Here is a 14,426-nt window from a genome sequence, read left to right as displayed (position 1 = left end):
AAAGCTGAATCACATGAGCCATACAAGGAACTCGAACTATTGATTCTCTGGAACCAATTGCACCGGTGGAGATCAGTCTCTCTTGCAAGGCTCGTATGAGAGTTTCGTTATTGGCCGCATTATCTGTAGTGACGCTAAAGATACGATCCAGGAGTTTCCGGTCCTTCAGTAGTTGGTGCAAAACATCACTGAGGTTACTCCCAGTGTGAGGTCCATGTAGCGGTTCAAACCCAAGAAGCATTTCTCGATAGTTCCAGTCCTTGTCAATGAAGTATACTGTGATTGCCATGAAGGCCTGCTGGAATGGGCTGGTCCAGCAATCTAGGGCAAGTGATACCTTAGCATTTTCAGGCAGATCTTGTAACTGTGACTCCTGCTGAACCGCAACTACCTCTCGAAGTCGCCGTCGTAGGGTCTTTGCCGACGGGATTTCCAGTTCCCCGGGACCAGAGTGTAAGAGGTTCAACAGTCTTTGGAACACGGGATTCTCCACAGTCTGAAATGGCAGCCGGAGGCAAGTAATAGTTTTCAGCAACTGCTCCTCAAGTTCAGATGTTGTGACTCTTTCTGCGCTAAGTGAAGCACTAGTGGAATGATTTTGCAACGAATCAGAGAGTAAAGTTTGACGGGATCTTCTCTTTTTCCCGCGGCGACAAGTATTGGATTTCTGGTGTCTGCCCATGGCGCTTGTACCATTTTTTCTGTGCTGTGGATGGTCAAGTAAAGTAAGACAGGCTTGACAGAAGACTCGTGGACGCCCAGTATCGATATCAGCTACTTGGTCAAAGTGCTTCCAAACGTTGGCATGACGCGATTCGGTGGACCATTTTATCTGAGATTGACCATCTCCGTTCAGCTTTTGACCGTACTCCGTTGTTTCCCACCATCCTAGGAACTCTCTCTCTAGGCTCGGTTCGTACAAGATCCAATTCTTGATTCGTTGAGGCCCCACACGCCTTAGCGTTCCCGGGGGTCTTCGAGTGATTATATCGTAGCTATTACGAGGTCTAGGGAAAGGCTATAGGCTGTCTTAGCATACCTGTTGGTGGTCTCACAATATTCAGGGGCAGGATATTCTCTCACAGAGGACTGAATGTCAGAGTCCAAGAATGCATCAGATGACGGCTCAATGGAGAGCAGAGGACTGAAAGCCTGATGTAATGATCGCGACGACGAGGAAGAAGAAGCCATACTCAGGAGGCGTGCCATCAGGCGTGGGTATGGATTTTTTCCATTGTGAAAATTTGGAAATTGGACTTTGTTGGGGTCGCGTCGTGCGTTTGGATCTATCTACTTTTGCGACGCGTATGTAAACTTGCGGGTACCCAAAACCCAACCCAACCCAGCCCAGCCCAAAACGGACATGACTTTGTATGGGCGCTGAGAAAGCGCGTGTCGCCAATTTAATTTCTTAATTTCTAAATAATCATCCAGAGTTAGCTCACAAAGCCAGAACTCATTGAATTCTCGTGTATTCATCCGTGTGGCCCTTGATTCCTTGAGGTGTAGAAGTGTTGTGATGGAGGAGGTGGTCCTTGTGCAGGAGATATATATATCCAAACGAACCGCATGCATTGTTTCGATGTAACACACACCTAAAAGCGTGACAGAAATAAATTACCAAAGTTACGATAGGTGACTAATCAGGTTTATCCACGATTTATGCATATTTTTGGGTATTTTGGGCAACCCGCGGGTACCCGCCAAGAACCCACGGGCGGGTTCTGTTGTTTTATTAAGTGATGCTTCAATGGTCATATTATTGAGGGGAGTTGATTGTGTGTTGTGTTAGATGTGTTGTCTAAGATACAAGTAGACCAAGAGACGGAGATACACGTATGCACGTGATCCCAGCCTCATTATCTCAGCAACCGGGATATTTCAACAGGTTCACCAAGGTCAAGACCCGCGGTGGGTTGCCCGTGGGTGGGTAAAGAAAATGAAAACCCAACCCAAACCCGCGCTTGGCGAGGTCTAGCACCAAATAATGACGGGGATAGCTATTTATTTTGAATCGGATCAATGTACAGTGGCACAGCAAAAGTCCGAGACCCACTTACTAACCGCCTTCTTAAGATAGATTAGTTATCGCCAAAACTAGAAGTGATAGACAAAACTATAGTTTATGTTAACTACTAACTAGTTACTTAAGATGGTTACTAATCCATTATGGAAAGGCGGAGACCAAAGCGGTCAACAAGGAGTCTCAGACTTTTGTAAGTCCTCATCGGGAATTACGATGAAACTCAGAAATCAATAGCTCCGCCGATCAGTAGCAGTGCTTAGTAGCGCGATCCCGGGTGAATAACTCCTTGGTTTAACGCCATTGGGCATGTGGGTATGTGGACTGAAAAACTACGTGAGGAGCTGAGGGGGTGATGGTTGGTTCGAATTATTTCATTGAGGTCCATTGGAAACCCCTTAAGATCCACCGGCGGGACACCAGGTAGGATTTTCATACTTTTAGGCATCTTATGTTCGCGGTAGCGGTGAGATCAAATCAAGGATTGTGACAAAGATCGAAAGGCGAGGTTCCATTGCTTCCGCTCTTAGATTGGCAGAAAATCCAGTAGGAATTGCTGAGGGTGTTGTAGTTCAGAGGTATGAATTGTCTTATTGTTCAGAGGGAAACATTAGGCTATATAACGAGAAGAACAAGTTGATTTCCAATCAACTTGGTTCTTCGTATAGATACCTCGGGATTAATTCCGATGGTTCGGCTTGGTTCCTGATCTGCACCAGCCTCATATCACAACAGAGGGGATTGTTTGATTTTTTTTAGTGATTATTAGCCAATCAGAAGTGAAAATGCAAAAGAATGGTCGGTGTACAGAAGCGACGTAAACACAACCCTGGCAAGATCTGGTGTTTTAGAGCTGTCTCAAGTGTGAGATTGGTAGGATTCTCTGTCCGGAATGCACTCCGCGATCTGCGTTGACCCCTTATGAGCCCCGCTTCAGCCAGCCACCAACTGGATCCGCGATAATTGAATGAATAGTCTGTATTCTATACGGAATATTTGTTGGAACGCACTGTGGGCCCTCGTTGCATGCACGAATGATATAGTAAGCTAGTCTGGATTCGAAATGTCTCCCTATGCCGCACTACACCCCGCCCCAGAACATCCTATATGGAGCACTCTTCTCCGGGCCCAGGGAAGACGAAACAATCTTGGATCATACGCCAGGTTCCCTCTAGCAGAGCCGTTGAAAACAATGAATTTAGAGAGACTGAGAGAAATCGAAATGATTGACCCGACCCCGCTCCCACAATCGAGATGGAACCGGACAGGGAAGTCGCAATAGAGAAGGCGGGAGCGACACGATTCATCTCGGACGTGGTGATCTACTCAGATGCCTCGGGACGACAGGGTCATCTGGGAGCTGCAGCCTTCGTGATCGACAAGAGGCAACAGATAACTGACAGGATACAAATCCAGGTGGGCAATATGGACCACTGGTCGGTTCATGCCGCTGAGCTGATTGGGATCCTATATGCGATCAACATCATCAATCAAGTCGCGGTTCGACGCTGGACAGCATCGCAAACGCGGGTGAGATCCGCCATGATCTTCAGCGACAGTATGTCAGCATTGCAAGCCATTCAGAAACCGGGGAACAAGTCGGGACAATAGATCATCCACGCCATTCTCCAAGCAGCCAAGAACATCAAGATCCACGGCATACGTGCCACGCCCACACTGAGAGTAACATCAGCGGCTACGTTCGAGGTCAACAAGCGCGTCTTCTCCACAATGTATCACAAACCGACCTGGCATCTTTCGAATAACAATTGGGCTATTGAGACTATCGCGGCCGTCGACTGGCCGTACTTGCGAGGCTGCTTCTGCTGGCGAGTCGTGCCCCTCGGTGGTGACATCATGGAGGCATTCGGTCGGCTTGCGGCTGCATTGAGCATAGCATCAGGAAAATATAGCCAACTTCATTACAGCGCTTTGACAACATGGTTAGTTGCCTTCCAAATTATTCTGGTGATGAGAACGTACTTGCCAGCTTCGTTCATGAATAGGCCATTGTGGCAGCTTTGAATCGCCGTCTGCATTGGGACACAGCCAAAGCAATTTGTTGTAGGATACATTCGATCTAGCACCAATGATTAGCAGTGGGCGCAAGGTGGTCGCTCGCAACCCACCGTGCTTGTGGCCTAGATAAGATCCCCTAATACTAGCCGCGACCAGCACCCCGACCGGAATCGTGGGAACGGCGGAACCAGGGGCTGTTTTTCACTGACTCTCCGTGTCAGCGTGATTTCTGGTGACTGAGGGTGGTAGAGACTTGCCGTCAGTGTGGTCTGGCATTGGCATAGGCAAACCAGAGACGAGGCAGCGGGCTCGGCCGGATCACAGGTGCACGAGGGCCCCGGGATCAAATCTAGATTGCGGGGAATGGATGGTGGCTAAATCTGCCAATGCATAGCTGTTTCGCCCTTGCTGTTCGTGCGCTAGGCAGATCTTCAACCATGTCAAGAGAAAGTTTCACTGGAGGAGGGATCCATGGTCTTTGGTCCGGGGAAAACCATGAACTGACCTGAAAACGACTGCTGTCGCGGTTAGAGATCTGGGATACATCCAGTGCTGCGGCCTGGCTTATCGCTTGCTCAGCTGCAATCAGGGCTTGACAAAGTTGGCTTCAGCCTGTGACCAGAAACTCGATTCATTTCTGATTTATATTATTCTCGGAGAAATCGGGGTCTTTCTCGACGGCCGTCGATGCTAGGTTTCTTTTCGGTGCCGCCGAACGCTGCGATAGCTCACTCGATTTAGCATGGAGCCCGACCATGCCGTCGCCGGAACTTTGAATCGGCAATGGGAAAAGAGATGCGGAGCCGTCTGAATACGAAAGATTCCTAGCACAGCGACAGTTGACATGTGGTCGGACAGTTGGGGCTGGGAAAGGTGCGGCTCGGTGGTGGCGAAAGACCTCTTGGCGTTTCAAAGCCGAGCCAGTCGTAATACGACGAATGAATGCTTGACCTTCCACTGAAGTAATATCATCTTCTTATGTTACTAGAGCTCGAGTATGCGAATAAATTGCGCCCTGAGCAGGCCGAATTGGGTAATTAGGATCAAAGGCCTCCAACAACAGCTGTTGGCGAAGAAGCAAAGATACCAGAGAAAAGTCTGAAAATAACAATGGCCGCAAAATTGGGCGCAACAGCACAAGCGAGACTGAAGATTATATATCCTGCGAATGTCCATATCATCACCGGGCGCCTGCCATACGTCTCCGATAATGGACCGAAAAGGATAGGCCCGAGAATATATCCGATCAAGTAAGTAGTGATTGGCAGTACGAGCCTCTGCTGGTCTGTTATACTAAAATCGGCAGCGATGAAGTCGATGGCGCCGCTAGGAAGGGCGGAGCCAAGAGTACTATTCAGGACTATCACCAAGCCAGTGATGAAGACAAAAAGCTTTTTTTTCTATCAAGTTGGCATGTTAGCTTATTTAATTGCGCAGGGGGGGTAATATTTTACTGTTGTCCAACTGTATGGATTAAGATTGGATTCGTCAATCATACTGGCGGAGTGGTCAGAGCTATGTTGTAGCATTTCAGACAAAGTATAATTATTCATATCCAGAGCACCTGTCTTTTCACAAAGATATTAGAAATACTAACGTAGTGACAGCCCGCCCGATATCGGTGTCTAAAAAACTTTCAATGCTTCAAAAGGCGTCAATGCTCGAGACCCGCCGATCTCGGCCCCACCGACCCTCGTATAGTTTTTTTATTTAGGTTTTGGCTAATAGCGGCCCGCAACGGACATCCGGCGGTCCACACCCTAAACCCCTAGAGCACGTCATCGGCTCATTCCCAAGGCTCCGATATCGGAGCTGCACATGACTCGCAATGTCTGAGATGGCCTTATAATACTACTGGACCCCCGGCCCTGTTGTGTTCTGTAAAACCAAGAAAGAACCGAGAGAGCATGGCGGAGCAGCAAAAGCAGAAAGACATCTGGTCAGCCGACCTTTACGGCGAAAAGGTGGCTCCATTTGTTGCAACTTCGACTGAGAAGGTACTTGCCTGGTTGGACCCGAAACCAACAGGTAAGTCTTTAGATGACGATGGCCAGACTTTAATAACAATATAGATGAAATTCTTGATATCGGCTCTGGGGAAGGGCCTTTGACAGCCTGCATAGCCCCCCCATGTCAAAAGAATCGTAGGGATCGACGGCTCACCCAACATGATCGAGCACTTCAAAAAGGCCTACCCACATATCGAGTCGAGGGTTGTCGATTGCAGATGGTTAGATCAAGAGCCCGGCCTTACAAACGGGAGTTTCAACAAAGTATTTTCGAACGCTGCCTTGCATTGGATTCTGAGAGACCCCGAAACCAGGTCAAATACTATAAAGGGCTGCTTCAAGGCTCTCAAACCAGGTGGTCTTCTGGTCAATGAGTCCGGTGCGCTGGGAAATGTTGCCGAGGTCCACTCCGCAATTATAAGTGGATTAGTCACTCAAGGTATCCCTGTCACGCAGGCGCGAAAAGCATCACCTTGGTGGTTCCCATCGCTGCAGGCCATGAAGGACCTTGTTGAAGGAGCGGGTTTTACCTGGGTCAAGGGCGAGGTCCAACTGAGACAGACAACTTTGACTGAGAACGAGAAGGGTGGCGTCGAAGGATGGTGGGTCTGACACCAATGTTTCATTGTCTAGCCGGCTGATGGTGTATAGGATTCGTCTTTTTGGTGAGCCCTTTCTTGAACTCCTTCCGACGACTCAAGCACGCGACGCAGCTATCAAACATGCCGTTGATGTCCTCGAGGCTGTTGGAAGACAGCAACACGATGGTTCTTTTACAGTAAACTACATTCGCCTTCGCTTCGTTGCCCAGAAACCTGAGTGATATGCAGTGGGATATCCTAACTATCAGGAATGCCTCGTGGTAATCATGAGTCCAAAGATACGGAAAATTCACGTCACTCGGTGAAAAAGATAGGTTCTTTTGCACGAGTCCCAGCCGGAAGACGTTAGAGAAGAATATTTGGTATCGAATCAATGAATTTTCTCAATATGAACAGAGCAAAGTTGTGACATCTGGGAGCGCCATCATCTTGGTCACATCAACCATTGTAGTTATGAGTAGACAACGTTTTCTCAGAACATGGGAAGTACTATTATTTTGGTTTTGTGATTATCTATTATAGCTGACAGCGCCGATTCTATTCAGGGGCGTAGTTGGTTGTTCCTTCGTCGGGAAGATCTCGCTCATGAAGTCTCCACAGCTACAATATTAGATAGCAGTAATTGCCGAATCCTTTCCCGAGGATTTACCATCTCTACGCCACATAGTACAGTAAGCCATGTTATTTGGATTCAGTCATAGCGTCGCGTGGTTTGAGGTGCATCGAAGTGGCCAGCTCGATTTCCATAATTAAAAACCTGATAAGGCAAATTGTAAGATCTCGGAGGCCCTAGAAAAGGGGAGCTTATGTACCGTCAGCAACACTGCAAGACAAGGGTTTCGGAATGAAGAGATTCGGGCTGCTTCGGTCAGGCCCGAAAGAATAAATCTCAGCAATTGAGCAGAGGTGATGGATCATTACACCCAGGCATTCCTATCATTAAGTCCTGTCCTCCTTCCAAAACTCACTCTGGTCGCTTTGGGGATCAAACCGTCAGCTTACTGTACCATCCACCAAGTAGCTACTTTCTCTGCAAATTTGTTCTATGACAGGCATCTGATTTGTTGAGTATCACGGTGGTCAAAGCATGTGGTGGGGATCATCAAGAGACGGATAAATAGATGAGGAGCCCCACCTCCAACAAGATAGTCAACTTAACCAATCCAACATACCTATCTCAGCATGATTGGATACCTAGGAAAGGACTTCAAAAGAGTCACTGAAGTTCTCTGGTCAAAGCCTGAAACGAATCGTGGTCACAGAAATATTTCATGTTAAAGCGTGGCAGGAAATGTTGGACGTAAAGTTGGAAGTGTTGTATGTGATTGTGTTTCATGTTGATATAAACTTATGCAAAGCAGATAGCCTAAGATTTGAATCAAATATGCTGCACTGGGGGTCGACAAATCGCATCTCTAGTCTTTGAATTCGAATCCGGCGGAATAGTGGGAAGATATTCGACTGCATCCAGAGCTATGAAATCGGAAGCATGCTTTACAAGATTCAAGTAGTTTTCTCATGGTAAGTATCGAAAAGTTAGATGGACATTGCTCATTCCACGGCTATGATAAAGCCTACGCAGCCTGTTCAAGACCCCGCTGTTCTTTGGTCATTTTGAGAAAATGTTTCCACAGTCGCCAAGGTTTTAAACTCCGGCCTGACTACTGAGACTACAAAAAAGCCTGTGGTTTTTTGGATAGCATCAGCTTCATTCCAGGTGATTAATCATTGAAGTCTCAACGGCATACTGTTGACTGAATCGTAAATAAATGGTTAATCTTAGTATCCCACCATTAATGCATGGTTTATTTTGGGGGGGTCCTCTCTATTTAGTTACCTCCGGTCAAATTGTCTTGATTCTCTTTGCAAAGTGCGATCTGCCTATACAGACCTTGGGTCGCTAGCTTCCCCTTGCACGGTCCGAAGGAAATGCTGTCCTGAACGTCTCTGGTCTTGAAAATCACGAAGAACTGGACTATGATAGCAAGCCATTATTTAGCGACTCGAAGCCTGACTTCAACCACTTCTTCAAAAGACCAATTGGTATGTGCTGGATCATTCTAGCGATTGTGAATGAGAATTCTAAGATTCAACAAGATAAGACTCATTTTACGGACCACAACTCCTCTCAAGTATCTCTGGACAGATTCCCTTTCAATTTAACAGAGGAGCTTTTCTGGAAGTGGAAGCAGTTGAGTTTCTTTGGCCAGAACATTAATACTACCTTACAGTCCACTGCCATGCCACTGGATCATCCTTCAATCCGGCCTAACAGGGCAGGCAAATTCAACGCCCCTGAGAATGGAAGTTTTATTAGGCATCCTCCAGCACACTTCACGGATCTGAAGCCGGAGGAATATCAGGTGGGGTTTCTTCATACAGAAAACCTTACAGATATGAAGATCATTCTCCTTGGGCTACCCGAATGAAAAAGACCCTCCAAAGTCCGGGAAAGCATGCTTCGTTTTGAGAACTTGCTGGTCAGGAAAAGGTTTCCATTCTTCTATAATTGGTCAACCGAGTACTGGATCTCAGATACGGTCATTCTCGATCCACGGTCAACCGACGACATTGAGATGATCAGTAAGGGGAAACGGACGGCAAGTAGTCAAGATTTGAGGTACCTTTGCGCTGGCCTTCCATCAACCACGATAGGACCTCTTTTCAATACGCTTGTGACCTCAGGGAATGCAGACCCAGCCTGCTTTGAGTATTCGATGGGGCTCATTTGGATTCATGCGTCGATAGATCCGAAGAACTTCAAGATAGAGCTTGACACCTCTATCGATACGTCTTGCGATCGCGTTGCTTACATGCTACAACAGATGAGAGAGAGGTTATGGTTGGTTCAGGCAAAGCTAGCGATCAAGCTCGAGAGGTCCAGCAGGGTGAAAGCCGCTATCTCGGTTCAGGTTTTGGGCGTTTCTCAAGTTCGCGTCACTTCTACTCATAAACCAATCACTCATCAGTAGGGTGTGTTTCAGAGCCAGGTGCCATACCTTTTGCCTGGGCCATGCTATTTGTGTCAAACTATCTTCCCAAATTCCATCATCTTCCAATAATTACGTCATTCACGTCCCGTTGCCGCCGTATCGGAAAGGCTTACCAAAGGGACGAATTGGTATATAGACTCGGCCACTGAGCAAAGATTTACCTCCGTGTAATACGTAACATCGACTGACTCGGTGGGTAGGTATATTCATAAAAGGTCCATTTGCAAGGCCTTTGCTGTTCTCGCAGAAGACAAATTAATTGCCTATCCCCAATTCAAAACACAACAGGAGTCCTGGTCCGAGCATTGTAAAATTGGTAATCGTAAGAATGGCAAGTGTGTATTCAACGTAAGAGAATCCATTGGACGCGTGCTCCGCGAATTCCCGCACCATGAACGTCCTTAGAGGCCCCCAAAGCCCGTCGAATTTCACCGCCTCTGCGACTGCCGGGTCCGCACCGTCTTCTGCCCCGGCCCATCTGGCGTATCAGTCATATCGCTCTTCATCCGCTCCTCTGCTTCCGCCTCGACAGCCTCCAGCCGGTGGAGAAGGTCTGCCAGGTCCCTGCGGAGATCCTTGATACACTTATTTTGGTCCGCCAATTTACACCCTAGGGATCTGGCCTTAGGTTAGCCCTTTGTTCATTGCTTGGAGGAAATGCAAAACTCACTTCACCCGCACGTCTAGTCTTGAAGTATGATCTATTAGTAAACACTTTGCTTTCACGATAAAGGGTGACTCGGACTAACTCTGCGAGGCATGTGAGGGTAAGGACGTTGCTATCTCTGGGCTGAGATACGTGTCCGCCGTATTGAGGACTCGGAAGCACCCTGCGATCGTGGGTACTGGGAGGATCGCCCTGTTGCGGAACAGCTTTGTCGTTCTTGTTCGAGGGGGTCGATGGCTCTTCCTCGGTAGTGTCTCTAGACAGAGATCGGGATGGGCTTGGGCTGTATTCGGACTCCGAGGATGACAAGGACAGTGCGCGCTGCAATCGTCGTCCCAAGTCTGGCATCTGCCGGGTGCGTGGCATTTTTCGAATGGCTCCCATAGTCGCGTATCGAATCAAGCGGGGTGTTGCCGTCAAATAGACCTGTTTGAAAATTATGACGGGAGTGGCTCTTAAATGATTCGTGACGGGTGTGACACTCTATATGTGTGAAAATAGATCCGGCGAGAAAATGGCCGCAGTGGAAGAGGCCATCCCCCCTGAGCCCCGGCCCGCCATATCTGGCCTCACATCGTGAAATTCAAAGCGGGGCGCAATAAACATTTGACCACACTTCAACGGAGTTTCAACGGGACAAACATTGACTAACAAGCCATCTGCACGAAGTAAACGTCCCAATGCGCGGCTTGCAGAAAGTTGGATTCGTGGTTGGAATTGCAAGTCAGCGCCCAGCGATTGGTGCAGCAAAGCTGTCACTTTCAATGTGTCCTACTAGCAAAGATTCATCTGCGTGCACATCGGGCTGGATAATCTTGTAACATTCTAGCAGGGGTCAATCGAACTGATAATTTAATTAAAGATTCGTTGATTCAGTGCCTATATCAGATAATAAGTGAGGAAGGGTAGTTGCACGTCCAAAATTGGGAGCACGCATCGAGGCAGCTACGATGGCAATGTCTACAAACACAAGTTCGAGGCTATGAGCAGTCGATTTGCCAGAGTCAGCCCATTCTTTCGAAATTACCAGCCAAGTTGAAAGTCATTTGACCTTTGTCAAGTTGAGGCATTTTATTTATCAGGTCTAGACCCAGGGGGGGGCCAAGGGTCCAGGTGGGGCGTACCACTCCACCCGCTCTCTCCGCCCCGAACTCTTGAAATTTCTTATTTCAACGTTGATAAACCGCCTCAACACCCAGCAAAAAGGCGGTCGCTCGGTGCGAATTTCGAATGAAGATCTCTGAGTCCGACAAAATGTACGCAAGTGGTCGCTGCAGGAAACCCTACTCAGAATGACATAAAAGACGCTCTTTTCCCGTCGAAAAGAAAAGCAGGACTTTCCCCCTCACACTCCCAAGCCACTCGGGTGTTCTTCGCAGGATAAGCTCTGCGTTACCAAGTGTGCTTCGCAGGATAAGCTCTGCGTTACCAAGTGTGCTTCGCAGGATAAGCTCTGCGTTACCAAGTGTTCTTCGCAGGATAAGCTCTGCGTTACCAAGTGTGCTTCGCAGGATAAGCTCTGCGTTACCAAGGGAGACCCGCAGGAGAGTGCTGCGACACCAAGTTCTCCGCAGGAGAGTGCTGCGTCAACAAGTTCTCCCTCGCAGCAATGAGCCCTGCGATTGTAAGAGTGTGCTCCCTCACAGACGATGAGCCCTGTGTTGTATAAGTGTGCTCCCTCACAGCCAATGAGCCCTGTGTTGTATAAATGTGCTCCGCGGGGACCTCCGCGACATCAAGAGCCTCCGCAGGGGGACGCTGCGAAACCAAGGGAGACCCGCAGGAGAGTGCTGCGACACCAAGTTCTCCGCAGGAGAGTGCTGCGTCAACAAGTTCTCCCTCGCAGCAATGAGCCCTGCGATTGTAAGAGTGTGCTCCCTCACAGACGATGAGCCCTGTGTTGTAGAAACGTGCTCCCTCGCAGCAATGAGCCCTGCGTTGTAAGAGTATGCTCCCTCACAGACGATGAGCCCTGTCCAAATAATCGATAGAATCAAGAATTCTCCGGGATTCTTTGTGTGTTATGCCATTCAGCCTGTTTGTAGAGTTCAATATCCATGTTCCTTGTTCGCATAGAGTTTTATGTAGCCTTGAATCACGCCCTGTCTTTCGATAATGGGCATTTTCTTCAACATACTGCGAAGTAGAGCACTGAGTCATCGGGCCAGTGGGGATCTCAGTGTATGATAGCTTAGTGGCCGATCTGGGCGACGGGTGCAATCCAAATTAGTCTCCATTTGCGTGAATTCTTGTCTCTACTAGCTACCAGTGGTGGCAGAAGTTGTCTCGACGTGGTGAGATGCGGGCTTTCGACACTGAGTAGGTAGTGTGTTGGCGTGCTGATGGAGAAGGCGTGTTGATAGTGAGGACGCGTTGATGGTGAGGGCCGGAGGTGAGTGACGGTTGAGGGTTGGTGATGATCATGATCGATGGAACCAGTGAGTCAACATGTTGATGCAGGGCGCGGCGTAACTGCCGAGCGGTGAAGCGGCTGCCAACGGTGACTACCCATCGCCGTTATAGTGAGATCTTCGTTGGCTCACCAATAATTTAAAAGATGATACACGGTGAAACATGATGCAGTTCATTAACTAGAATCTGTCATTACAGCAAATCGCAATGTAGTTAATACTCTGCAGACAGTTTTTTCTGAAAAAACTCGACTATGGGCTTGGAGTTGCGTGATGGTGCAATCAACATCGGTTACCAATTCAAAAACTATGTTAAAGGGTACTTTATGTACATGTATGTATTGATGATAGAGTGTATCCTTATTTTCACTTGGGTCGCTCTCATACGCGGCTCGAGCTTCGTCGCATGCTCTTTGGTGATACACAGCTCTTAGGTCATGTCAATAAATGATCATCCAATATGTGCACAATATATATCCCCAGACGTGCACGTACATGGTAGCAGTAGAATTGAAAAAAACCATCAGAATGTCAGCGATAAAAGCCCGATCTTCTGGCTCTCTTTTCAAATATCATATTACATTGGCATGGCCAAATGAGAGACACTTGTGGAATCCAAAAGGGTGATGTAGCTGGGTACTGGTCGAGACTAACAGTGACTATGATATTCTAAGAAGATGGTGGATATAGTTAGGCAAATTTCGTGCCGCCAGCCCATCTGCTCGCGTGGTCTAATCGAATATGCCACGTTTGCTTCCTAATAACGAACCGGGGTCGATTCCCGCACGTGCATTTGAAAGACCATTCATCAGAAAGACGGTTCTCGCATGCATTTCATCGTCGTTTTCACAACGCGCTTGTTTTTCCAGTACGTCTCGCGTTTACGTTTTTATCTTGTGGGCCTCGTGATTATGAAACGCTTTCTGTAGTCACTTGAAAATACCGACCTAAGGCAGTACCCGGCGGTATACTACGGGCGACAAGGCCGTGCACTGACGCGTCTCGCGTCTCGCGTCTCGCACATGTGACAGGCCCACAACGACAGAACATCACAGCTACGTTCGAGATCAACAAGTACGACTTTTCCACCAGTTATCACCGACATGGCACCCTTCGAGTAATAATTGAGCCGTTGCGACCGCTGCGGCAATCGAACGGCCGTAATTCGCGAGGCTGCTTCCGCTGGTGAATTCTTGCCGTTCGGTGATGACATCATGGAGAGAACATTCGATTGGCTTGCGGCCACTTTGGGAGGGAAAAGTTATCTTCATATCAGCGGCTTGGCAAAAAGGTCAGTTGGTCATCCCAGACTTCCAGCCTGGAGAACGTACTCCTCTCCTTTGTTCATGGTATAGGCCACGGGGGAAGCTTTGAATCGCCGTCTGTATTGGCCACAGGCAAAACAGTTTGTCGTTCTTCGTTGCCTACCTCGCATATCAGAGAAAATCCATCACACCTACACAATATCAAGTAGATACAAGCTATAGTACGGCGCGGGACTGATTCACACAGCCCCATCTCACAACAGAGTCCCTTGTATAGTGGGTCAGATATTAGGTTGATTACGATTTCGAAGAACAAACCTTTGCGGTCAGTCGCGTCTTTGCGAAGGCAACACCCACATCAATCTCCTGGGAACGAAGCGGATGTGGGTGTCTAACACTGCTCGGAATATAAGCCAATTAGTGCCATCAATGGCCCA

The 14,426-nt window shown here is 48.1% G+C and overlaps 1 protein-coding gene across 1 annotated transcript; it reads left to right on the top strand.

The window, feature by feature from the left end:
- Positions 1-5,949: 5,949 nt before the first annotated feature.
- Positions 5,950-6,874, top strand: N7481_001593 (class I SAM-dependent methyltransferase; the record flags this gene model as incomplete). Its single annotated transcript, XM_057260812.1, has 3 exons — positions 5,950-6,070; positions 6,191-6,653; positions 6,703-6,874. The coding sequence occupies 3 exons, from the start codon at positions 5,950-5,952 to the stop codon at positions 6,872-6,874; spliced, it is 756 nt and encodes a 251-aa protein (XP_057128644.1).
- Positions 6,875-14,426: the final 7,552 nt, after the last annotated feature.

The sequence above is a fragment of the Penicillium waksmanii genome, assembly GCF_028829765.1.
Source record: "Penicillium waksmanii strain IBT 27052 chromosome Unknown utg000001l:1.0-4852451.0:1.0-4856178.0, whole genome shotgun sequence".
In the NCBI taxonomy this organism is placed as follows: Eukaryota; Fungi; Ascomycota; class Eurotiomycetes; order Eurotiales; family Aspergillaceae; genus Penicillium; species Penicillium waksmanii.
Note: the sequence above shows the minus strand (reverse complement) of the source record. Positions and strands in the feature narration are given on the sequence as shown.